The sequence below is a fragment of the Histoplasma capsulatum genome, genomic scaffold (assembly GCF_000149585.1).
Source record: "Histoplasma capsulatum NAm1 scaffold_1 genomic scaffold, whole genome shotgun sequence".
Classification (NCBI taxonomy): domain Eukaryota; kingdom Fungi; phylum Ascomycota; class Eurotiomycetes; order Onygenales; family Ajellomycetaceae; genus Histoplasma; species Histoplasma mississippiense.
The window spans coordinates 36,730-61,472 of NW_001813982.1; the positions used below are offsets into that span (position 1 = coordinate 36,730).

Here is a 24,743-nt window from a genome sequence, read left to right on the forward strand (position 1 = left end):
GATTGACCTTGACACACCGTAAATCCTTACACTAGGTTTGAACTCAGCCTTGGAGGAGCCGGAGCCGCCTAAAGAGGAGGAAGACAGGCTTGTCTTTGGAAGAGCCGGTCTTCTCCTTGACATAGGCTTGGTGCTTGGCGAGAAGCTCTGGGTGCAGGCGGACATTTCCGGGCTTGTAGACACCATGCACATTGCCGAAGCCGGCGGCGATGGAGAAGTAGGGGCTGATGGCTGAGAGGGTCTTGTAGATGGCGTAGATGTCCTCAGGCTGGGTGTAGAGGGAGTTGTTGTCGACTGATTCATTGTTGACACCATCTTCTTCACCGCCGGTGATGCCGATTTCCTATTTTAATAATCGAGAGGAATTTTGCATTTAGTGAGATTGATCAATCAATATACATTGAAAAAGTAAAAAACGTAAAAAAAATTTCCACTTCTTTTCTGGCCTTTTTACGTCGGTCATGTGGGATGTGTAACTCACCATCTCGAGCCATTGCCTCATGGGAGTAACGCGCTTGAGGTACTTGGCAGTGGTTTCAATATTCCAGTCGACGGACTCCTCCGACAGATCGATCATGTGGCTAGAGAAGAGGGGCTCGCCGTGGAGTTTGAAATAGCGTTCATCCTCATCGAGCATGCCATCCAACCAAGGGAGCAGCTTCTTAGCACAATGGTCGGAGTGGAGGACGACGGGAATGCCATAGGAGGGGGCAACACTTCTGATGTAGTGAGCTGCCGCGGTGGCTCCAGCAATGGAAGCTTCTTGGTTCGTATTAGAAATGCCCTGGATTTTTTTTTTTTTTTTTTTTTTTACATCTCATGTTAGATGATCTAAATTTTTCATTGCTACTTGCATAAACCAGGTTTGGGTCTTTTGAAACTCACCTTTCCGGCAAAGAATGCAGCACCACCCTGAGACACCTGCAGGATGAGAGGGCTCTTCTTGTCACGGGCTGCCTCGAGAGCGGCCACGACAGTAGAGGAGGAGGTTACATTCTGAATTGGAGAAGGCGATTGGATTAGTTGGACTGTTTGGTGTGGCTAGGTAGACAATTGTGAGCATACAATGGCAGGAATCGCATAGCCATTTTCGTGGGCATGTTCAAAGAGGCGGAGGACATCGTCGCCAACAATGACGCCGGTCTTGCGAGAGAGAACGTCCTTTACGCTCATGATGACTGTATAAGGGTCTGGCGGGTAGCTTTGGAGACTCGGAAACCTAGGACATCCGGATTGACGAGATTAGCGTATGTGAAATAAGATGGGAAGTCCACGGGAAAATCGAAAGGCAATTGAAGTGGAAGATATGTATATATAACAAGAGTTGAGGTTTACAAAAAAAAAAAAATAATAATAAGAGGGGTTAGAGGTGGTGATGGAGGGGTAAGTTAAAGGCGGCAAAAAATAACAGCAACATTGGCAAACAAGAAATCCAAAGATAAAATATATAAACACAAACACAAATACATAGGAGAACGGGGCCAAAACACACCTGGTGATTGTACAGCGGGGGAAGGGCTTTTGGGTATATGGGAACACAGTGAAAAGAGAAAGGGAAAGAAAACAAGGTATGGACTGCGGGGTGGCCGCACAGCGATGGTTTCTTTCCTGGTTCCGGCGCTGCGGAGTATGAGCAACAATACAAGTTATCGCTCGATGATTGTCCGTGTTTCAGTGGGCGAGTCTTCCGATTCTGCCCGCGCATCGCATACATGGGGCGTATCCAGCAATCATATGGGTGATATTAACAATCCACATCGGACAGACAGACAGACGCATAGTTATCCATCGCTAACTCAACATTTCCATGGTATTATATAAATGCCATGCCGGTAGTTAGTTAGCATTCAAAGTCTGCTTTTTTCTCGGAAGCAAGCAAGCCCTTTCCGTGCATCTTGGCTGCGAAAGCAACGCTTCTTCCTCTCCTGTTTTCTAGTGGTTATTGTTGCTGTCTGCCTCTGCCAGGGGCCTCCGCTTCAGGAAATGGCCTACTATTGACAATGGTTTTTATATAAATAACAGAGCGCTCTCTCCTCTTAATTTCTCCAATTCTTAAGAGTTTTTTAATATATTCTCTTTATACCCGATGAATAGTAGCTAAGATTTTCCATTCATATGTAAATGCAGTAGTATAAATAAATATCAGATTTGAAATTATTGATATTTGTATATATAAGCCTATTAACTATTCTTATTGAATTTGGTAAACCATCGGAGCTGTAGGATTTATATACTCCTCAGTATCATAATTTACACTCCAGTTCAGCGCCGCCTACCATCCCTGGCAAGGGCATCAATTGGCAATGCCTGGCATCCGCAGAGGTCTCTCGCGAGTGTAGCCTTGCCTTGCTACCCTTGTCGGTCGTGAAGTTCGAGGAGCCCCTAGGTTGGAATTGATGGGGCTGGCGACACCTTTAAAAAGTTGGTAGTTATGCGTTGGTCGTCCGTTTATTACCTCAGATTCTACCTCGATTTTCCTGACTTCAGCATCTTATCATTCTTCCCAGATTAAAAGGCTCAGGCATCAGATACCTCATTCCGCCAAACTGAATCTCCTCATCCTCGCGCACCATCTCGCTCGTTCAGAATGGCTACCCCTGCGGCTACCAAAAAGTTCCGATTTCGTCCTGCGGAACAAGTGATAATACGCCTCTACAAGAAGTCAATGGTCAATGCAGGGTTGGACTCAACCTGTCACAATCCTACTTGTCTTTGAGTTCGTCGAGTGGTCAATTCAGACCATGGCGAGAATCTCGAAGCTGATTTGTAACTGTTTTGCTAGATGGAGTAAACAAACAGAAGAAAAGTTCTACATGTGAATCGGGCCTTACCTGCCATATGATCGAGAAGCATGATAGAAAGTTTGGGAACACTGGTCTGAGTCTGTTGCTGATAAATTGACAGAAAAGGATCCGCTGTTTGAGAAGATGCTTTCCCTGAAGGCATAACCAATTTCTTTTTGGCTGCATTGTGGAAGCCTCGTGGGCATGTCCCAAATCAACCTTGACATTCTGTATCACCAGGGACCTTTTGTGGTCACTGGTGATAAACTCTGCCTGGTCGCGAAATTAGATATTCTGTTCCGTATGGAACTAGGGGAACGCGTGACGCTCAAGGACCATCGTGAGGAGTAGACAACCAAAGACGATGCAGCTGATAGTTCCACTTCTGGTCGGAGAAATATGACCCAAACGTTGGATTTGTTGATCAGGGGAGGGAGAGCAGGGATATTTATCCCGATATGGTTTATTTAGAGAAAATATTGATGAGAACACTACTCCGTATATATATATATATATATATGGTTGGGATGTTCACGTTTCGTTTCGGTGAGGGAGAATTAGCAGCACAGCCATCTAGCTGGGAAAGACTTGACCGGAAAAGGAGTAACAGTCATCTTGATATGTCAGATCATATTAATAGCTCGCCAGCAATTTTCTGACAATGATAAACGACATAACTCCCGCATTGTCTGTTCGCTGTATCTTCTCCCTGCTTCCACGGAGGGTGAAGACGATGACTGCGCATTTTTCGGATTTCATCCAGCACTTCCCACCAATTACTACCCACGCGATGCAAACATCTCTTTCTGTCTGTATTTATGAGCTGCGAGGAGTAAAGAGAGTAGTAGAGTGTTTTGAAAGTTCCAGGGAGACAATACATATCAACCACCTCGATCTCTCCTGTAACACAAAATTTCGTTTCCACTGGCGAGGAACGTAGGTGCTTCTTAATATATGTGACAATGCCACTGGTCTGGAGTCTGGACCCCTCAATCCCTTCTAGCCATCATTAAAAGGCTTTTTTTCTTGGTGGCGCGACGATCGCTGGGATCCCTTTGAGATCGCCGTTGCCAACACCTTTTGATTGATTTTTTATTTATTTTATTTTATTTTATTATATATATATTTGGCCGACGGGGCCCGCTCCTGACGCGTCGGAGAACAGAGATATATAGCAGTTGGCCAAGACACAACCTCACCTTCTGCACACGATGAGAAACGTCTCTTCTTGTTCTTCATCTTCAGATTGTTACCGAGAGTCAGGAACAATGGGGTTGCAAACAGAGCAATGTGACATTTGCTGACTCTTCACCAACCCCTAGTTATCCATGAAACCTATTCTAGGTACGGGAAATTTCCTTGTTCTAGCCATGGATCCTGTTTTCGCTGACAGGTGCATCATCAGTGCTCAGGCTCGGGTTCAGCCACGCTTTTTTTTTGCCTATCCTCTTCTTCCAAGCGCGCTAGCTTTTCTAGAGGACCCACTGCGGTGGATCATAGAAGCTGATGGCCGCGTGCAGAGGCCTGGGCCCCTGGCAGAAAACTAGCTCAGCCAGTGAGCTTGATGCCATACCGGGGCCATGATACGTGGATTCTTCTCTGATCCCGGGCACACTTTTTAGAAGATTCCTTCAAGCCGTTCAACGTCAAAAGGAAATCGCCTCAGACACTTAAGACATGGACAGCGCTATTCTCATCGCTCTGGCGCGAGCTCTCCTGCTGAAACAGGGACAGGCTTGTCCAGTGCGGGCCGGCTGGACGTTGAACCGTGGATATTTGCCAAATTCTCTTAAACTTTCAAGTTTTTTCTGCTGGTTTTTGGTTCACTAATGGATTTGATAAGGTGTTTTCTTCCCCGCGCCTCGTTTGTGCTTCTTATAACATCCCTTCGCGCTTAATTATTGTCTCACTCGCTTTATTGAATTCCAATTCTCCAGCCTCATACTTACATTCTTTTTTTACCACATCCTCGAGCTTGTGCAGGCTGACCTTTCTTTGGTCACGCTCTTCTAGTGCATATTTGGACACGTGGAGTCTTCCAACGTTTTGGTCTGGTGATGGCAAAACCCTCAACAGTATAGATGACACTTAATATACTTGTGGCACTCATTTCGAGGTGAAGTTGGTACATGTCCGCATATAAAACAACTGGTCGATCAGGATAAACCATCCCATCCCGCTGCCGATCCCTATGGAGGGCGCTATATTGGCTCGCCAGGCCGCTGCCAAGTCTTCCGCGGAAGAGTTCCTGGAACTCATCCAGAATCCATTCAGCGCTGCAGTACGTAGTATCCTCTTCCGTATCCAAATTCCCGAGACCATTTGTCTTAAGCTGACTTTTGCTCTTTGCCTTTAGTTCCAACTCAATGCCTTCTGGGCTTCGTTTGGTACATCCTTGGGACTGACGATTGTCCTTGCCTTATGCTTTTCCTTTGTCCGCCCCCGCAACTCGCTGGTCTACGCGCCTAAAATAAAACATGCGGACCGGAAGCATAGCCCTCCTCCCGTGGGGAAGGGTCTGTTAGCTTGGCTCACCCCTGTTATACAAACGAAGGAGAGCAACCTCGTCGATTGCATTGGCCTTGATGCCACAGTGTTCTTGCGCTTCACCAGAATGTGCCGTAACATGTTCCTGGTGCTGAGCGTTATCGGCTGCTTGGTGATGATTCCTGTCAACGTTTCGCAGAGCTCCTCGCCTGCTGGTATTAGTGCCTTCGCAACTATGACTCCGCAGTTTGTCTCAACTCGTGCAATGTGGAGTCATGTCGTTTGCCTCTGGATCTTTGATGTTGTCGTCGCCTACTTTTTGTGGCGGAATTATAAGGCTGTTTCCGCCTTGAGACGCCATTATTTTGAAAGCTCTGACTACCAAAAGTCTCTTCATGCTAAAACCCTTTTGGTAAGCTTCTACTATTGTGTTTTCTGTTGAAGATCATGCCCTAATTGGTTTTGGATACAGATCAGACATGTACCGCCCGATTTCAGGACAGATGACGGCCTCCTACGCTTGGTGGACGACATCAACCCGACATCTTCAGTGCCTCTTACTTCGATTGGTCGCAACATGAAGCAACTACCAAAACTCATCGCAGAGCATGAAAAGACAGTTAGACAGCTTGAAGAAGTGCTTGCCAAATACTTCAAAAATCCAGATCGATTGCCTGTCAAACGCCCCACATGCCGTCCTTTCAAAGCAGATCAGGCGACTCGTGGCTCTGACAGAATCGACGCCATCGACTACCTCACAGCCCGCATTGGAGACCTCGAGGCCGAGATCAAGCACGTTCGTGAGTCGATCAATACCGTGAACGCTATGCCCTATGGGTTCGCAAGCTGGGAATCCATCGAAGCCGCCCATTTTGTAGCTTATACTGCTCGAAACAAGCACCCAAGAGGCTCCTCAATTACTCTTGCTCCACGGCCTAATGATATCATTTGGGAAAACCTCGCACTTTCAAGAAAGAGCAGGAAATGGAAACGCATAATCAATTTTTTCTGGTCTACTGTACTTACTGTATTGTGGATCGCACCTAACGCTCTAATTGCCGTTTTCTTATCCAATCTGTCCAACTTGGGCAAAGTCTGGCCCCCATTTCGTAAAGAGCTTTACGCGAATCCCAAGACCTGGGCTGCGGTGCAAGGTATTGCAGCTCCAGCGGTGACATCCTTTGTCTATCTGGTCTTACCCATTATATTCCGGCGCCTCTCAATCCGGGCGGGTGACATCACGAAAACATCGCGGGAGTGCCATGTCATCCATAGCTTATACGCTTTCTTCGTCTTTAACAACTTGGTGGTATTTTCGATATTTTCAGCAATTTGGACGTTTGTGGCTACGGTGATCGAAGCCAAAAACAACAACGACGACACTTGGGATGCGATCTTGAAGGGGCAATTTTTTTTCCAGGTCGCGACAGCCCTTTGCAACGTCTCCCCATTTTGGGTCACCTGGATCTTGCAGAGAAACCTTGGCGCCACCCTTGACCTGCTTCAGATCTTCAACTTGACATGGATCTGGTTTGCCAAGAGATTTTTGACGACGACTCCCAGACAGGCTATCGAATGGACTGCGCCGCCCCCATTTCAATTCGCGAGTTATTACAATTACTTTCTGTTCTATGCGACGATAGCTCTCTGCTTCTCGACCCTGCAGCCAATCATCCTCCCCGTTACCGCACTTTATTTCGCACTGGATTCCTGGCTCAAGAAGTACCTTCTCCTCTATGTGTTCGTCACCAAAACCGAATCCGGCGGCCAATTCTGGCGTGTCCTCTTCAATCGTCTTGTCTTCGCAGTAATCCTCGCCAACTTCGCAATTGCGTTAGTCGTCAAAGCCAAGGGAACCTGGACAATGGTCTTTTGTTTAGTCCCCCTCCCTTTCCTAATGCTCGCGTTCAAATGGTTCTGCAAACGATCCTTCGACGATAGCTTAACGTACTATAGCCGCCGGATACCCACTGATGCAGAGTCCCTCTCCGCTGGACAAGGCGGAAAGAAAGCCTCTGAACGAATCGCGTCCAAATTTGGTCATCCAGCACTCTACAAGCCCCTTATGACTCCAATGGTCTTTGCCAAGGCCGCTGGTATGCTGGAGAAGAACTTCCAACCGAGACAAGGTGGTGACACATCAGGCATTAGTCAGAGCTCAGATATAGCGTTGCAGAAGATGTCCTCGAAAGAGCCGGGCCGAACATCGAGTTCTCCGCATGATGCGCCCTTTGAAGTAATCCCGGAGAACCAACTTGACTTCTCATACTTCAAGGATCGGCCCGATTTCCGCGACGAGTTCGGTGGCGGCATCTACGGCCGGCCGGATGATTTGATAAATGAGCGCTCCCACACGCCCCGCAACTTCTTTAACAACGGTTTTGATTCCCCAGGCCCCTCGCGGGCCTCATCACCAGTGCGACATTCGAACGGAGCATGGGTACAAGGGAATGGACCTGCAATGCGGCCCAGCGGCCGTATGTACGTCCAGCCATTCGATAGCCAAGGTCCACCACCTCCAGTTCCTCACGGTCCGGTAAACCCTGAGTATCGATCGGGGGATGATAATGCAGAATTTCATTCTGGGGCGACAGCGGATAACGAGAGCGAGCGGGCGCTTCTGAGTAACGACGAGGCTCGCCCTGTTCAACATTCTGCTGACATTGCGTCGAATGGTAGGTGGGAGAATCGTCGATCGAGGGGTCCACGTGGGTTGCCGCGAACGCGCGGGGGTTATGAAGATACGTCTTATGAGACGTATCGGGGTGTGCAGTATTAAAGGAGGGTGGCTCTTTTCTTCGCGTTTACTTTCGACCTTTCTGTGTGTGCGTTTGAGGTATCTTACGGGTAAAGGTACTAAATAACCAGGGGCTTACTATTGTGTCAGTTGGGCTTTTCCTTATACATAAAAATGATTTCGTTGATGATGATACCTGGCAGGCTTAGATCTTGGGTTTGGTTCGGTTTTATGGGGGTTTTGGGGGCGTCTTAGAGTTTTGGGAAAAGTGGGATTTTTTCTTTTTCGTACATACACGGTTTGGGTGGGGGGGGGGGGGCGATTTTTTAGAGGCGATATTCATTCTTGTATTTATTTATTTTTAAGATCCAGCCTTTTGTCGTATAGATAACCCAATCCACCATTTTTGAAGGAGCCGTTTTCAATAACTATATTCTAAGAACATTGGAGCTTCGAGAGTCATTGAACAACAGTATCACGCCGCTCAGATGGAATTTTTATCCTATCTTTAGATATGCAATATACGTCATATATTATGATGTGATATGTTTCTAGGAAAATAGGTATTACGGTATATATACAGTAAGAAGCAGATTTGAAATTACTACCTTTTGACCTGACCATAATCATGCGTGGTTGAGATTATGAGCTATGAATGAATGTCAAGGAAGGAATGGCATAAATTATTAACTTGGTGTAGGTCCGGGCGTGGATCAGGCAGAGGCATCATGAAGCCATTATCAATTGAATATCAACTCATCAACCAACACAGCGCTTCTCTGCACACGCCCTCCCGCGATGGCCCACCGGGATGCTAGTACAGACAGAATTGGAGTTTGTGAATCCCGTGCCTTGGTCCGTTCTAAAGACCTCGAAACCATCTATATATCCAATGGCATGTCAGACGGACTTCAGAGTCTCCAGTCTCCCCGGGAGGTGTGGTCAGCACTCTGGCTCAGTGATCCGGAAATGCTTCAAGAACTTTTTTAGGAGAAACCCCCCCCCACCCCATCTCATGCGCTGGGCTCGGGTTTCAGAGCAAGAGGTCTTGTTGAAAAACTGTAGGTGACTTGTTTTCCTTCAGTTCCTCGGACACCTGAAATTTGATGACCCCATCCTGGGGAATGATAGGAGAAACGACCTCGATCTATTGGCGAAGTTTTTTCATAAGTATCTGGGAAATCGTAACCCCGGACTCCCCTGTGAGCCTACGGCAGAGCATGGATTCTTCAATTCTTGAAGTTGCTGTCAAAAGTGACTGGCCAGTCCTCTTCTTCGTGGGCCATCCATTGCCCCGACCGCAGTACACTGCACCACCTCATTGTTGACATTCAATATGACGACGTTCGCTCGGGGTACCGACCCGGGAGAGACGATATTCGCTCGTTCACTATATGTTTTAGGATGGGCTGCTTTGCTTGTGGATTAAGTTAAGTAGGTCCATATATGCAGAGATAATTAGCCGAGCTCGCGTCCATATACCAACTGATCATAGCCGAATGCTCCCGCGCGGACTCAGTTGAACAGACAGTGAATGGGAGAGATTGACCCTTTTCAACTCGAACAAATCCATAGATGTGAAAATCATGTGATTTCCCAGGTTTTTCGCCCAAAGGGTCGTCGCTAGTGCGTCATGATTGGCGATGCTTGGCGGTCCGCCGGCCTGCTCACAGCTGAGCTTTACCTTCCCCCGCAACGACTGCTGTTGGGGAGCTTGCTCTTGTTCCTCCTCCATACTAGCATCGCTTTGGAATCTTTGGAATATACATCTTTCACCTCGCTCTCCCCGACATCTAGACGCTGAAAATACAAACATCATCTAGAATACTCTGGTCTTCTAGTGACTCAACGTATCTACCCCGTGTCGAACCTCCTCACACGCCTATATATCTCGCCATGATTGTGTCGCGCGAAACCCGTCTGTGACCAGATAATATTAAAAACGACATCTTCTCATCTCCTTCATTTATTTTCCCGGGTTTCTGGGAGTAAATAAATGCGCTCGCTAAGAATATCATGAGTTTCTCCCTCGTCTTCCCTCTTCTGCCTGAAATAGAGAAAACGAAGATATACAAACAGGCAATTTAAAGCGACAAGTCGTTGGATCTGCGAGACAAAGCCACAATATACGCTTCCATAGCACTTAATCTTATATAACGTCGAACGAGAGGGGGCAACAAAAGGAGGAGGCGTGGATTAAATCCCGTTCCTGTCAACGTTTGTCCAGGTCCGGATAGCCCTATCGTTACCGCTGGCGAGGAACCAGCATCATGACGTGGTACTCTCTACTCCCTCCAGGACTGACAGCATTTGAATCGTCGCTAGTTCGAGTATTTGTATGTATTGTGCCTATTTTCTACTGTTTCGCATCTTCATCTGTTGGAAGTTGTGTGTTTAAAGTTTCTCACGTTTTCTGCCCCACTCGATGTGTCAAGATCATCCTAGGAACAATCATCATCGCCCCTTGGGCATTCCTGATCCTTTATGATCTTCTGCTTTACATCTGGCGCGCGTTCACCTATGAGATCCCTATCATCGGAGGCCGCGCGAGGGGCCGACAGAGACCCCAAGCCCCAAGCTTTAGCGAAAGGCCAGACGGAAGGAGGAGGACGTTCAGTTTGACGAAATCGCTGTATGATGGTGATGAGGGACAAGGACACCGAGGCGTTAATGATACGGATTGTCCGCCCGAGTGGGCTGGTAATAATGGTTCTTATAATAATAGCGATGGGAATGGAAATGAATCTGATGCGTGTGCGGATTTTGAGAAATATAGGGAGGCTGGCAGTGTGGATGGGGTTAGGCATAGGAAAGTGTATGCGGAACCTGATGTGATTGGAGACTATGCAGGAGGGTAAAAACAGGGAGGAATGTACCACTCGAGGCCTGATTCATTTCCTGTTGCCGCTCTTTTCACTCTACTGCTCTCTCGGTGACTACACATACTCTCTTTCCCGCACCGCTCCGGATGCTACGCACCTATTTCAAGGCGACCATTCTTCTGAAACTTCTATCAGAAGTTGGAAATGCTGATTATCAACATAACTCAGCCAACCAGCCAGCCAGCTAGTTGCAGCTGGAATACTAAATTGACCAGATTGGCCCACCATTGATGAGGATTTGGATAGCTCCGTCCTAATTGTGAGCCGTCTCGATGCGAAATGCATGAAACCGATTTTTCTGCCACACCTAAATGGGGTGCAGGGCGAAGTATCGATTTGTTTGGCATTGAGATATTGCAGCAACTTGAATCACCATCCCAACCGGGCATTGCGCCCAGATGCCCCCCTCTATACTTCAGAGACGATTAATTGGTATCCATGTTAAGCTGGCCTTGATGCCATACTCGCCTATTCTCCTTTTCTTTTTACTGTCGCTACTATGCAAACTCTATACCGGATGTACGTCCTTGTCCTTGTCTGTCTATTATTTGCTTTCCGTACGACACCCCAGTTGCCTGGCTTTTGTGCATTGCCTGTCCGTTTCGTTTTCCCCGCTATTCTGGTCTCTCTTACGCATTGTTTAGGTTGTCATTTTTCTTAGGGATTTGGGCATGGGGGTTTACTTTGCTTAACTTAAAGCTCGGTCTGTAACTCTGGCTTGTGCATCTGACGCACCTCGTCCTCAACGTTTCTAGAACCTTTTCTTGGCTCGCAGTGTCCATTTTAACCATGCCATTTACAGGCAGCGTAACTTACAATAGAAACGATGGCCAAGGTCACTGATCTTATGCAATCGAAGATGATTGATTCCGCTCCATGAGCCTTGTTGTCAATTTTTATTTTGCTACCCAACACTCTTCTCCCATATGGTTTTTAATTTTCATTGAGCTTATATTTCTCCGAATAGAGGTCCGCCGTCCTGACTAAACGCGCTGCGGCTTTGGCTGCAAATCTACAGGATATCTGACGCTCTAAAGAGAAGCTTGTCTGTACTGTACATCCGAAGGTGAAAAAAAAATTATCCATTTCACCCTATAGCATCGGGGGTGATCGCATAGGATACCCCTTCGCCATCACCAGCAGCAACCATATTCACCTTCTCTCCAATGGATCAAACATGAGCAGCCACCTGCGAGCCCCCACCCTCCCATGGTGCCTACTTTATTCAGTTCATATCTCTTTCTTCTATGGAATCTGGCCAGAAAAACACATAACAAATGTCGAAAACAGATTCCCAACTCGACCGTGTCCTCCAGGAATATGAATTGTACTCTGACTCCGCTACTCTCTCTCCTTACCATCACGGCTTCGAAGTACTCTAGTGAACTCTTTAGGCGCGGATTCGCCCCTCCGTCAGGCAAAATTACACATCCTCCTTGAACTTGAAAATTTGGGGACTGTCAGGATTGATGAAGGTAGATTGATGAGACCTGGGTTTGATGTTCTGGATATTTGGAACATGGAGAAGCGAGAGTGACTCTTTCTAGATTTTATTTTATATTCATGTTGTGTATCTATATGATTTATGTATGCGCAGGCGATTTCGGGAGGATGATACAGTGGCCACAACACTCTGCTTCTTTCTTTCTTTCTTTCTTTCTTTCTTTTTTGGCTGATATTGCTCGCTTATTCATTTTCTCTCTGCGCGTGATGATTCAGAAAAAATTCTAGGTTCTCTTGGTTTTGGCGGATGGTCACTTGCAAAGCATCGAAGAAGATGATCGAGGATCAGTTAAAAATGCCTCAAAAGAGACTTTCTTTGTTCGGATTCGTTGAGTCGAAAGCTTATAATTGGGCAGGGTTATCCATAGTAGTTAAGCCCTTGATGTGGATGTCCTCGTAAATACAGAGGAGTCAAAATTGGTCTACAAGTGCACGCAATCTGCTGAATATATATATATATATATATATATATATAAGAGCAGTAAAAGGTAGGTTTTCTTGGCAAATTGACCCATTTATACAAGGATGACCAGTTTTCGTTTGATAACATACTCCTTTCTATTATATACACAGCACAGGCAATCCAGCATTCGGTCTGGACAAGATACGTCAACATATACATATTGATTGTTAAATCGATGATGTATATATAATTAAGAATTCCGTAGAAACCCTCACAGTCATACATAGTCAATTAACACAGTGGGAGCCTTAGAATAATTCAAAGCTTTAAAAAAACTTTATCGCCTTTTTGTTTTCTGTGAAAGTGAATAACTAGTTCAATATGATTTGATTTCCCAAGTGCGTGTACATGATGATGATGTAGATATGGAAATATAGCCTTGTCGCTTAACTATTCAATAACTATTGTAAACTTCCCTAAGATCTAGAGTGGGAAACAGTTGTCAAAACTTTTTAACGGCAGGGTAGTTATCCCGCTTGCCTCGCCTATGCCGTCTATTCAGCCAGTGATGCAGGGGATTCCAACATCGGCAGCCTTCCCTGATGGATGAAGAGAATCCCCTTTTTGATCGGGACTTGAGAGAATAATGTAGGCTGATATGCGCCTAATAGGGCTATGGGAAAGGCTGCCATCATGATGACCGAACCTGGGTCCTATCTTTCCAAAAAAGATCGTCGAAAGATACACACGGAGTTAGATTTTGGAAATTAGGCGGGGTGGGCCTCCAGAATGACATCGTTACTGTCCCACAGCCTACTCCAGGTCAAGCAGCATATTATAAGGGAATGAGGCTGTACTTTGCTTGCTCCTATTTTGGAACTGCTTGAATACCTTCGACGTTATCAGAATTAGGCATCCGAGGATCACCCCATCGAATTGAAGCCGTTCAGATTCGACGCGCACATGGCAGTTGTGAACCCGGTTGTTTCGCTATTGGGACTTCTACGAGATCAATGTGTCTAGTTTTGTCCCTTACATTGCCTACATTCTTTTCTTGTTTTGTTGAAGTTACTATGTGGTCCTGAAAGCTCCCAGTTTCATAACCTATAGCTAGATACATATTCAACTGCACCTTCATGTTGAAGGCTTCGATAGCAGAGCGCAAAAAGATGGCTTAACCTAAATAAAGAGTTGGCGCAGACTGCTCCACAGATAGGTGTGCACAAGGCCCAGCTAAACCATGCTGGCGCCGGTGACGGACGAATAACTAAGCCTCATTCTCTCCGCAACCAACAAAACTCCGCATTTGGTCGATCTTTGGCGTTCGCTGCGGTCCTTGGGGCGACAAATATCTCAGTCGCATTTACCCTTCATATCACAGCTACGAGAAATTCCTCCGAGCGAGTTTGACACTTTCATTTATTAACTTTTATTTCGCTAGATGGTGATATAGTCAAAGTCCGCGGCGGAATTGGCTCAGTATCCGCTCCGATGCTGTAACTATCGCAAATTGACCTCCCATCCGACAACGCACTTGATGAGAAGGAAGAAAGCCATCAAGCATCATGGACCGGGCATCACAGATGATCGAAGCTGTCCCCTTCCGGGCTCAGATGACCAAGGCGATGGACCTTCTCGTTCAATATTTCTCGCTCATGAACACCATCACAAAGGTCGTACTGGTGACACTGCTTGTGATGGTTTTGCAGAGACACAAATCTAATAAGGCATGTAAGCCTGCCCATTTCGATATTGCTATTGTATATTCTATCATCCCTGTTATATGCATTCTACCTCTATTTGACATGCATTCAAAATGCGTGCAAGAGCCATTGGCGCTGTGAGATGACAGTCATCGCCAATATATCCAGCTGCAGCATAGCCCTATGCAGGATCGTTGAATTCTTTTTACTGCTTTCTGAGATCAAGCTTTGTTTTAATCACTACTTATTTCGATTCTCACCTTAATGAACTTATTTGCTCGCTTATTTCTGGCGAATTTTCTTCCGCTTTGGTTGTTGGGAATTAAATATACGACTCACAGTATCGAGTACAGCTGACACCTGAAAATAAAATAACAGAGAGCAGAAATAGAGCGTCAGAAAAAATTCGACGCTATGTTATGTACTTCAGACTTTCCTCCCGTTGAGCCATTACGGAAGTTCGATTGGGAAAAAACGGAGCCGCTCAAATTGCGGCCATACAAGCCCAAATACCATCTCACTATGGGTATGCAGTTCCTATCCACCACTGCCCGCCCTGGGCTGATAAAGCAAAGTAAACAAGAAGGAAAAGCGTAAATGTATATTCAACTTACTTCTTCAACAGCTCTCGAAAACCTCGACCCCAATGAACTCATCCTGATGGACAAAACATACAAAGAGAGAACCAACCTACGCCGCGAATTACTCAAAAAGTACCCCGATGTCGTCTGTCGCGTGAACAAGGATGATGAGGAAGATCCTCGAATCCGTACCGCTGTTAAGGAGCTCTACAGGTACATCATGGGTATATACCTCCCCAATAGATACCCCCAGATGTTCAAACTTGTCCAGACAGACTTTGAAACTGGGCCTGCTCTCATGGTCCGCAATCTGACTACGATGGAACTTTTCCCAATACAAATCAGCACAACCCGTTCGACAAGAAGCATTCTGGAAACGTTAATCAAATCCGTGGATGAAGACATGTTGATCCTGCTCCCGGAACGGAATGGTGGTGATGGCCAAGGAAAAAGAGGACAGAAGCGAGATCACCATGCGAATAACGAAAAGGACAGTGACGACTTACGTAGTGATTCATCGGATGATGTCATGTACGTCCTTGAGGCATATGCGGCATGTTTCCCCTCAGGGTTCGATACACGGGAAAAGCTTGGCAAACCATTAGCTGAAATTCATGAGCTGGTACCTGGATATAAACAAAAGCTCGAGAAGAGCATGGATCGCTTTTTCCATAAATTACCAGCTGGCAAGTATGTCAAGCGTGTCAATTGGAGTGTTACGGTTGATGCAGAACTGTTTTCGCCCTTTGGGGGGATCCATGCACACAAAGAAGAGGAAATTACTCAACTCAAGCTTAAGGATGTGGATCTTGATAATGTGAGCCTATTTTCTTTCTTTCTCTTTTTCTTTTTTTCCCCCCTATGCAGACGACATGTGGATTTCTGTGCGTGTAGGAAAATATTATTGTTTCAACGAATATAAGCTAACTGAGAAACCATCATGGAAGACCTTCCTTCGTTGTGAGCGTCAGACTCTCTATCGTCTGCCTCAGTCTGGGGCAATGGTGTTTTCATTCCATACATATCGGTACCCCATCCAAGAAATTAAAGATGAAGGGTCAGCCGAAGACCTAGCAACGGCAATCGATGGTGTTGAAAGTGGCAGCATCCCAGAAATGGCGGTCTATAAACGAGTACCAGCATGGGGAGAAGCCATCAAGGAGTTTCTGAGGAGTTGAAGAAGTCATTTGACTGCTATTTTCTTTCTCTAGAATATTGTGTATATGGAAGGGAATTTTTTTTGATGACAATTTCATAACATATCGTTGGATGTATATGGCATTTTTTGAATAGATACCGCTTTGTTACAAGTGGCAAGCTAAGTCTCTAATCTTCTAATGTATCATACTGTCTAAATTTTCTCCTTCCTTTATATTTTATTAAATATACATTGACTTCGTTTCAATTTGTCATTCTTATATTCCCCAGACGCGACCAAAATGCCTGTTATCAGCACCCACCCTAATCACCTCTAGTGTAGCCGCTCCAGGACCTTGATAAGATCCGCCAAAACTCCCATAGCAGTAACAGCACCTCCAGCTCCAGCACCCTGAATAATCAAAGGGTTATTCCCGTATCTTTCAGTATAAAAACTTATAATATTGTCGCTTCCCTTTAGGCCCGCAATGGCACTATCCTTGTCAAACTTCTTCAGACCAACCTTAACAGCCTCACCCAGGACATCCACATCGCCAACGTATCTCACAACTTTCCCTTCAGTCTCTGCTTGCCTCTTGACCGCATCCATCCGATCATCGAAGTCAGGAAGACGTTGCATAAACTCATCAGCACTAGCGACCGCTTCAAGTTCCGCCGGGATCAAGCTCTCGATCGGGAAAGATTCAGCGCTTTGAACCTTCAACCCGGCAATCCGGGCGAGGATGGTTAGTTTCCTGGCAACGTCCATTCCATTCAGATCATCGCGAGGATCCGGTTCCGTATACCCGAGACTCTTGGCTTGGGAGACGACCTGGCTCCATTTCTGCGCAGGGGCAGCAGAGGGAGCTATAGCAGGGGCGAAAGTATTGAATAGGAAGGAGAGGGTTCCCGAGAACACACCTTCAATTCGAGTGACGCGGTCGCCGGTTGCTACAAGATCGCGGAGGGTGGAGATCACGGGCAAGCCGGCGCCGACAGTGCTTTCATGGTATACGAGAGAGGAGCTGCTGGCGGCCGCATCGAAGATGTTCTTCCATGTATCGAAGGAGGAGGAGAATGCTTTCTTGTTCGGGGTCACGATGCTAATACCCTTGCTGAGGAAGAAGGGGTAGGCGTCCGCGATTGTGGGGTCTGAGGTATTGTCTACCAGCACAACGCGACCTGGCGCCTGGGACAGGTAGGAAGCTATCTGCTCTGGGCTCCAGCTTTCGGATTTGGTGAAGGGAGAGGCAGATGAGAAAGCGGACTGCCAGTTGTCAGGGTCAATCGTGGGGGAATAACTTGAGGCGGGAGATGTGACTGTCGCTGATGACCGGGCAAGTAGGACGAGCGGTGGTGCATTGGGGAGTCGTGATAATTGGGTGAGGAAATGTGCTCCAACGCCGCCAACGCCTATATTTGATAGATTAGGATTTTCTTTATGTTCTATTCCTCGCTTTTAGGGATATGAGCTCACCAATGACTCCGAGGTAGACAGCTCTGTGGCTCATTATGGGGATTCAATTGGAGGAAGACAGTTCATATATCAGGAACTAGCAGCAATTGAAACATTCCAAGACACAAATGTGGATTCTAAAACAGCATCTGCTCAGCTACCCGGATCGTGAATCGTTAAAATATTGATGTTGAAGTTGTGGCGGGGCAAGAAATGTAGGGAGCAAAAGCGGCGATCCAATCACGTCAGCGACCAAGTGCTCAATCGTCAATTACGGGAGCGTCATAGAGATACATATACATCCATCGCTCAGCTCATCCTACAGCCTAACCATGGCTTATGGGTGCGACCTATGATAATCTTAGATACATGCTTTCTCTTTCCCATAACGCCTTCAACTTAGCTTCAACCCCCCTTTATCCAAATCATGCCGACGGATTCCCAATCGTTATATGGCATCCGCCGCCCCAAATCCACCGCCTCGCAAAAAGACCTCACGTCCTCCTCCACTCTAGCCTTCACCACTCATCTCTCCGCCCTCATATCTAAAGAATCATATCCGTCCGCATCTCCCTCTACGAAGCCACTGACCAAAGGTCGGCCCCGACCGTCCCGATCAAAACCGGATATCTTCACCGTCCACAACAAGAATGCGCACAAACGCGCCGCGGCAGATATATCAGGGGACTCGCCACATGTCATTCATCAAGTCCACAAACGCGGAGCAGACATTGGTTATGTTGATGAGGAGACGCTCCACCGTTCCAAACGAAGACTGGCCGAAAAGGCAAAACTATACGAGGATTTGAAGAAAGGCGAGCATCTGGTGGATAGCAGCGATGAGGAGGAAGATCAAAGCGTCTTGAGAAACACTGCAGCATATGCAGCGAGGCGGGCTGAGAGTAACAGCCTAGTCGATTTTGATCGCAAGTGGGCGGAGGAAGAGGCCAGAAGGATGCGGAGGGCACAAAGCCCAGCTTCCCCGTGCGGTTCAGGTAGGGATGCCGATGATGACGACCGTGAGAAGGAAGGTGTTTTACTCGTCGACTACATTGATGAATTTGGTCGCTCGCGTCGGGGTACCCGTGCAGAAGCGGCGGAGGCAGCGCTTCAGCGACGCAGCGCGCCACCACCACGGACTGCAGCTTTTGAGGACGGAAATGACCCAGACAACGACAGTAAAAAACTCACCAACTACAACATCCTCCCCTCAGCAAAACCGAAGCGTCCTTCAAACCTCATTTATGGCTCCACAGTCCAATCCGCGGCTTTCAACCCAGATGCAAATATTTCCGCGCGCATGGAACATATTGCAAAGGCGCGGGATCGCTCCCCTACCCCTCCGCCAGAAGCTCATTATGATGCCGAAGCGGAAGTCCGCACTAGGGGCACAGGGTTCTACGCGTTTTCAAAAGATGAGGCGGCCCGCAAAGAGGAGATGGATGAATTGTTGAAGGCCAGGAATGAAACTCTCGGTGAGAGAGATGCGACTGCAAAGAAGAAGAGTGCTAGGGAAAAAGCGAAGGAGGAGAGACGAAGGAAGATCGAAGAACTCAGAGTAAAGAGGAGGGCAGACGAGTTTTTGAACGGGCTGGGCGATTTAGGAGGTATGGGTTGTGATCCTGGAAAGGAGGAAGGTTAAATGCATTGCATGGAGATTCATCTATTTATCTTATTCTGTTCTTCCAGATCATATACACCTCATCTTTATACCCAGCAATATACCCAACAATAAGGGTTGGTTGCCGGCGTTTGTATACCTTTTTTTCATGGGAATTATTACATGGCTTAATTGGATTAGACTTAATTTTGAACATAGTTCTATTGATGTGGTTGTTATCCTGTAAAACATCCAACAACATTGAGTGTTCTATCCACTAGTAAATGTGGAGGTAAAAGCAAAGGGACAATGAAAAGAAGAGTGATATCATGCATGAGCAGGGAAACTAAATACATAAACAGCGAAACACCCTAGGGGAATCATGCTTAGTCCAAAAAATATAAAAATAAAAATAAATAAAAATATAAAAAAAAAAAAAAAAAAGGCTGACCTTTGCCTACCTGCAGACTGGCAAGGTGAAAACTAGAATGCATAGTAAATAAAATAAGTAACGACAAAAGGAGAATTAAAAATACAGTTGGGTTGAATGCAGACAACAAAGTTGATGGTGATCATGTCAGAATTCTATCTCATGTTTTGTATATATCTATATATTCCCACCTGTTGTTATTCCCTGCCCAGAGGAAATGTGAAAGGTGGATAGTTATTCACTTGAGCCCTCTTCTGCAAAATGTTAAGTAGTTCTGGGGTGGCAGTGGGTCAGCTTTGTTCATTTTGGCAGGTTAGAAATAACAAACCAATAAAGGAATGAACTGGCATGAGGTTTTTGAAATAAATCTCAGGGTCCTCTCTTGCCTTTCAATCACTCTTTGCCAGACAGGTTGAAAGCAGTTGTTATGCTTCGGTCTCCTATGCGCCAATAACATTGTGGTTGTTCAATTGTGGTTGCTTGAACTCCCAGAGCGGTAATCCAAGGACCACAACTTTTCCCACGGGCGTGGTCTCGATGCGTGCTTGCTCGATGGCGAAGGAGATGTGGGGACGGCGGGGCCACGACCATTATGGTGTGGATTGGGAGTTCGAGGTTGAGAACCAGTACCCTATTTTGCGGGCGAAAAAGAAGAAAAAAAAACAAAAAATCATCAGCCGACAAACAAACATGTTTTTTTTCATGATTCAATAATAAATTTGCATATAACGCTCATAAATCTTGAATTCTTTTCATTCTCCCTTTGAGGGACCCGATAAGAGATCTCTGCGAACCTCGTCGAAAATAGGTGCCTCCGCTCTCCTTTGCTGGCCACCTGCATCTCCCGCTGCTGGCAAAACATTATCCCCCGCAGACTCGGCTGATTGCAGCGTAGGCACCGGAGTGCCTATTTTCGATGTTGAGCTGTTCCGTCGACTATCGAGACTTTTCGTCAAAGTTTTCGTTGCTCCTCCACCGTTAGTTGACCTTTTTAAACGGATGCTGCCTGTCGCATCCACATGGGCTGACGCAACAGTGCTCTTAGCTAGCCCAGGTGTACTGGGAGCACCAGGCTTCTCTTCCGATGCATCGAGCAGATACCATCGCAGACCGTCCGAGAGTTCGAAAGGGTTATCGTCATCTATCGATGCACCATCGCTTGCTTCCCCGATGGACCGACGATCCGGGTTTGCGCCGTTCATAGATTTAGAGAGATCCACCACTTTCTCTTCGATCTTTGATATCCGCGCAAGTAGCCAGTCACGAGTGTGTAATTTGTGCACTTCTTGTTCTCGAAGGAAATAGTGGGGAGCACCAACGTTGAATGCGGCCCAAGATCGTATGGCCTGGTTGCGCGTTGGTAAGAACAGCGCTAAATCCCCTTCCTTGAACGATCGATATGCAATCTTTTCGTGAGATTCGCTTTGGAAACGGTGTGACTTTTCCCGATACCCCCGAGCTTCCTTTTGCCACTTACGTGCTAACGTTTCGATATCCTTGACTCGCTTAACGACTGCTTCGCCAAAGAGCTCCACGTCGAACTCATTAATTGCGGTGATGAACGCTGTGTAATTTGACTGCTCCTCCTCCCGATTGTTCGTATTAACCCACTCTACTAATTTCGGATCGTGAGTCATTGGAGTAGCCGATGGAGAGCTGACACTCTCTCCAAGCAATGAACTGCTGTTGTTGACCTTAGAGGCTCGATAGATGACCATCTTATTATCTTGTCGAATAATTGTGAAGCCGAGTTGCTGCAGTACCCGGCTGAACTGTCCCACATGAGAGAAGAGTTTTTCAGAGAGTTCTTTCGCCCAGATTGCCTTAGTGTTACGCTCCCCATTTTCCTCCAGGGTTTTCACCTTCATTTGCCATGTACGAATCTCATCTTCGAAACCTTGCGCGTGAGATTCTGCAACGACGAGCTTTTCCCTTAAAGCGGCAACTTTGCGCTCCTCCTCCGCAACTCGCTCTTTCAGCGCCTCTGAACCAGTTTCTCCCGCGGAGAATTTAGATCTCAGTATGTTGAGTTGTTCGCGTTCATCTTCTAATTCAGTTCTGACTGCTGAAAGTCTTAGCGCTTCCTCATTTAGTGTTGCTTGCAACTTGGATCGTTCTGATTCTTCAGCTGCGAGCCTTGCTCTCAACTCCTTGGATTCAGCTTCCATTTGTTCTATTCTCTCTAACAAACACTTGTTTTCCTCATTGGACTTGGCAGATGCTTCCTCGACGCCCTTGGAATGAATAGCCAACCCTTCCGACAGAACTTCAATGGCTCTAATAAGAGAAGTTAGATCTTCAGGGGCAGAACCGCCTGGAGATAGATGCGCATGCGCAGTTTGTAAGCCGATTACGTAGTCTCGTTGGTTTCGCGCCATTTCTTCAAGTCTCTCTTGTAGCGTGGTGTTGTGGGCTTTGGCCTTGTCGCTATTCTCCCGGAGAGCCTGGACTTCAGACGTGAAATCGGCTATCTCCTCAGTAGTAGCATTTCGCAGGGTTTCGAGTTCCGTTTGTAGCGCGGCAGCTCGTTCATCTGCAACAAGCTTGTCGTGCTCCCGGGCATCCATAACCTTATCCAGTTCCTCTTCAGCTTCTTCAAGCTTGATTTTAATCGACTTCACCTCCGATTCCAGAAACCTCCTCTCACCTTCAAATTCCCGCTGTTGTGCCTCCAAATTGTCCATTAAATCTTTCTTAGTAGACTGGGCCTCTTGTATTTTATCGTTGTTTGACAGGCGCTCCAAGTGTGCTTCCTTCTGAAGTCTTGATACGTTTTCTTTCTCTGCAAGAAGTTCAGCCTCCAGACCGACAATTCGCTGCACTAAAGCCTTGTCTTCTGGAGTCTGGTTTGACGACATACGCCGGGAGGATACAGATGACCTCCTTGAGAGTCCATCCGGGCGAGGTGAAGCTGGAGAAATAGGTATGTCAAAGCCAAAATTTGCGCTAACAGGGCGACTCATCTGACTCTGGCGATGGAGAAGGTCTTCTAGTTTCCGTATACGGCTCTCCGAAGCTTTTAACCTGTCTTCGAGCTTCATCTTTTCATCCTTCAGGTTCCGAACCATGTCATCCCCGCGGTTAAGAAATGAGCTTTGGCCGATATCAAACACACTTCCATGTTTAAATGCCTTTGCTTTTCGTCTCTGTTGTCGAGTAGGTGCATCCAAATCTTTCAAGAGCTGTGTTAGGTCTCGAACGGCAGAGTTGGTATCAGGCTTCGTTTTCAACTCTTCGATATAGGCGTCAACGTCCTTGCGAGAAACTTCTGGCCATCCAGGTAGTTGGCCACTCTGCAAATTTATCTCTATACTGGGGATTGTGTCTTCGGAAAATGAGAGAAAGTTACCCATGTTTTTTATCCATTTTTTCCGTCGGCGTTGCTCTTCATTCCGGAAGACCGCTAATTCTTCAGCGATACTTAGAGAATCGGTTTTCATTTTGTCATTCCATTCACGGCGGCGGACAGCCTCGATGAGAATCGACCCGTAAATCATAGGCAACTGGGAAGCTTCATATAACGTTTCGAAGGCGTCTCCTTCAACATCTAGATTTGTTAGTTCTGTTTGGACACCAGCTAATCGAGACTCTATGTTGGAGATTTTCTGCATGCGCTTGACTGCGGCCTTCGTGGCCAAGTTCCGTTGTTTTATGGACAGTTCCAAGGTGGTCTGTATTTCGAGACACATTTCCAACATGGAGGGTAGGAGATCCTTTGTGTGATTCAATGCCATCCGTGAAACACTCGCCAACGTCTTCTGGGAGTTAGGAAGGGCCAATACATGTTCATAATCGGATCCAATTTTCTTGGCAATTGTTTCAATCTCCTCCATATACCCACTTGCATTTTCTTGGGGAGATGGATGTGACGCCTCAACCAGCGACTCCGTGTCTGAAACCACCTCGTGAACCGCTTTCTCAACCTCATCCATACGACGAGCAAAACGCTGAGAAACGGAGGATACCTGCGATGCAGCACTCTTTATCCGATCCACATCAATATAATCTTTTAGAGTGCCAGTTTGAGGCTCTGTCGCCCTCTTCGGCGTTGATGGTCGTCGTAGGAACGTGAAATCTTTCTTCGCTGGGATAGTTTCGATATTTGTCAATGCGCTCCGCCACCCATCCAACGCCAGTTGTTGTTCCTTCAATAAATCATTCGCCCAAGACTGGGCCTCCTGGAACTTATGCTCTAGGTTTCCAACATGCGATTTCAGATTCTCCAAGGCGACATCGACTGCGCGGTTGATATTGTGGGTGTGCTCGATCTGGTCGTCGATGGCTCTGCTGATCGGAGCGCATTGTGCCGCCAGATTCAAGGCCCATGCCCTCCGTGCCATGTAGAGATTCCGCCATGCTTGCAGGTTATTCTGATCTGCGAGGGTATCGGCAGGGGTTTCGGGAGTGAAACGTTCGGGCGGCGTGATCACCGGGAGATCTCTAACAGTGCCGTCGCTTATATATAGCCGATCGTAAACAAATATCTCATTCTATTGGAGTTAGTTGGCAAAATATCCGTCACATTATGAATAGAGGATCGCAGTTATATTTACCTCCGTTGCAAGCGTCTGAGGCCTAACATTCCTCCCACTAGCAGTCATCAAAATCTGTCGCTGGGCAGGCATGGAGATCTTCCGGGAGATCCATGTTCGCAACGCATCAGGTCTATTAAAAAATGATATTAGTGTCTGGACATCTTTTTCAAGGATTGAATATAGTTTATACGTGATTGTTAACGAAGGGATAGAACGCACGACGCAAACGAAACCGGGTCAGCCAACAGCTGCTCGCCCGTGTGAGCAATGTAGATGTGCAATGACATCCCCCCTTCCAAAGCCACTGAAACAAACCCTCAGAGGGATAGCGGTCGGCAGGCGGAAGAAAAGGATCAATCATCCACGGAGGGAGCGCTGAGATATAAGGAATCGCAAATTGCTAAGTTCAACATTGTCTAAGCTCCACGGGATTCCTGGGGCATGCCTAGCCGCTTTAAGCTCTGCATGACAACCTGCCCGGCAACCGCCCGCCTGACTGGGCTTGG

General features: G+C 46.8%; 7 protein-coding genes across 7 annotated transcripts; 3 read left to right on the plus strand and 4 right to left on the minus strand.

The window, feature by feature from the left end:
• Positions 1-43: 43 nt before the first annotated feature.
• On the minus strand, positions 44-1,173 carry HCAG_00010 (fructose-bisphosphate aldolase; the record flags this gene model as incomplete). The annotated part of the gene is made up of 4 exons (XM_001542914.1): positions 44-343; positions 482-784; positions 886-996; positions 1,066-1,173. 4 exons carry the CDS (start codon positions 1,171-1,173, stop codon positions 44-46), a joined length of 822 nt encoding a protein of 273 aa, XP_001542964.1.
• A 1,120-nt stretch (positions 1,174-2,293) lies between these two features.
• On the minus strand, positions 2,294-2,853 carry HCAG_00011 (predicted protein; the record flags this gene model as incomplete). The annotated part of the gene is made up of 3 exons (XM_001542915.1): positions 2,294-2,490; positions 2,571-2,627; positions 2,832-2,853. 3 exons carry the CDS (start codon positions 2,851-2,853, stop codon positions 2,294-2,296), a joined length of 276 nt encoding a protein of 91 aa, XP_001542965.1.
• A 2,121-nt stretch (positions 2,854-4,974) lies between these two features.
• On the plus strand, positions 4,975-8,049 carry HCAG_00012 (conserved hypothetical protein; the record flags this gene model as incomplete). Its single annotated transcript, XM_001542916.1, has 3 exons — positions 4,975-5,064; positions 5,140-5,682; positions 5,743-8,049. 3 exons carry the CDS (start codon positions 4,975-4,977, stop codon positions 8,047-8,049), a joined length of 2,940 nt encoding a protein of 979 aa, XP_001542966.1.
• A 6,311-nt stretch (positions 8,050-14,360) lies between these two features.
• HCAG_00013 (predicted protein) lies at positions 14,361-16,257 on the plus strand (the record flags this gene model as incomplete). Its single annotated transcript, XM_001542917.1, has 4 exons — positions 14,361-14,555; positions 14,877-15,024; positions 15,124-15,896; positions 16,027-16,257. 4 exons carry the CDS (start codon positions 14,361-14,363, stop codon positions 16,255-16,257), a joined length of 1,347 nt encoding a protein of 448 aa, XP_001542967.1.
• Positions 16,258-16,550: 293 nt separating this feature from the next.
• Positions 16,551-17,727, minus strand: HCAG_00014 (predicted protein; the record flags this gene model as incomplete). Its single annotated transcript, XM_001542918.1, has 2 exons — positions 16,551-17,629; positions 17,694-17,727. The coding sequence occupies 2 exons, from the start codon at positions 17,725-17,727 to the stop codon at positions 16,551-16,553; spliced, it is 1,113 nt and encodes a 370-aa protein (XP_001542968.1).
• A 372-nt stretch (positions 17,728-18,099) lies between these two features.
• HCAG_00015 (predicted protein) lies at positions 18,100-19,314 on the plus strand (the record flags this gene model as incomplete). The annotated part of the gene is made up of 1 exon (XM_001542919.1): positions 18,100-19,314. The coding sequence occupies one exon, from the start codon at positions 18,100-18,102 to the stop codon at positions 19,312-19,314; it is 1,215 nt and encodes a 404-aa protein (XP_001542969.1).
• Positions 19,315-20,454: 1,140 nt separating this feature from the next.
• On the minus strand, positions 20,455-24,524 carry HCAG_00016 (conserved hypothetical protein; the record flags this gene model as incomplete). Its single annotated transcript, XM_001542920.1, has 3 exons — positions 20,455-24,192; positions 24,256-24,367; positions 24,457-24,524. The coding sequence occupies 3 exons, from the start codon at positions 24,522-24,524 to the stop codon at positions 20,455-20,457; spliced, it is 3,918 nt and encodes a 1,305-aa protein (XP_001542970.1).
• Positions 24,525-24,743: the final 219 nt, after the last annotated feature.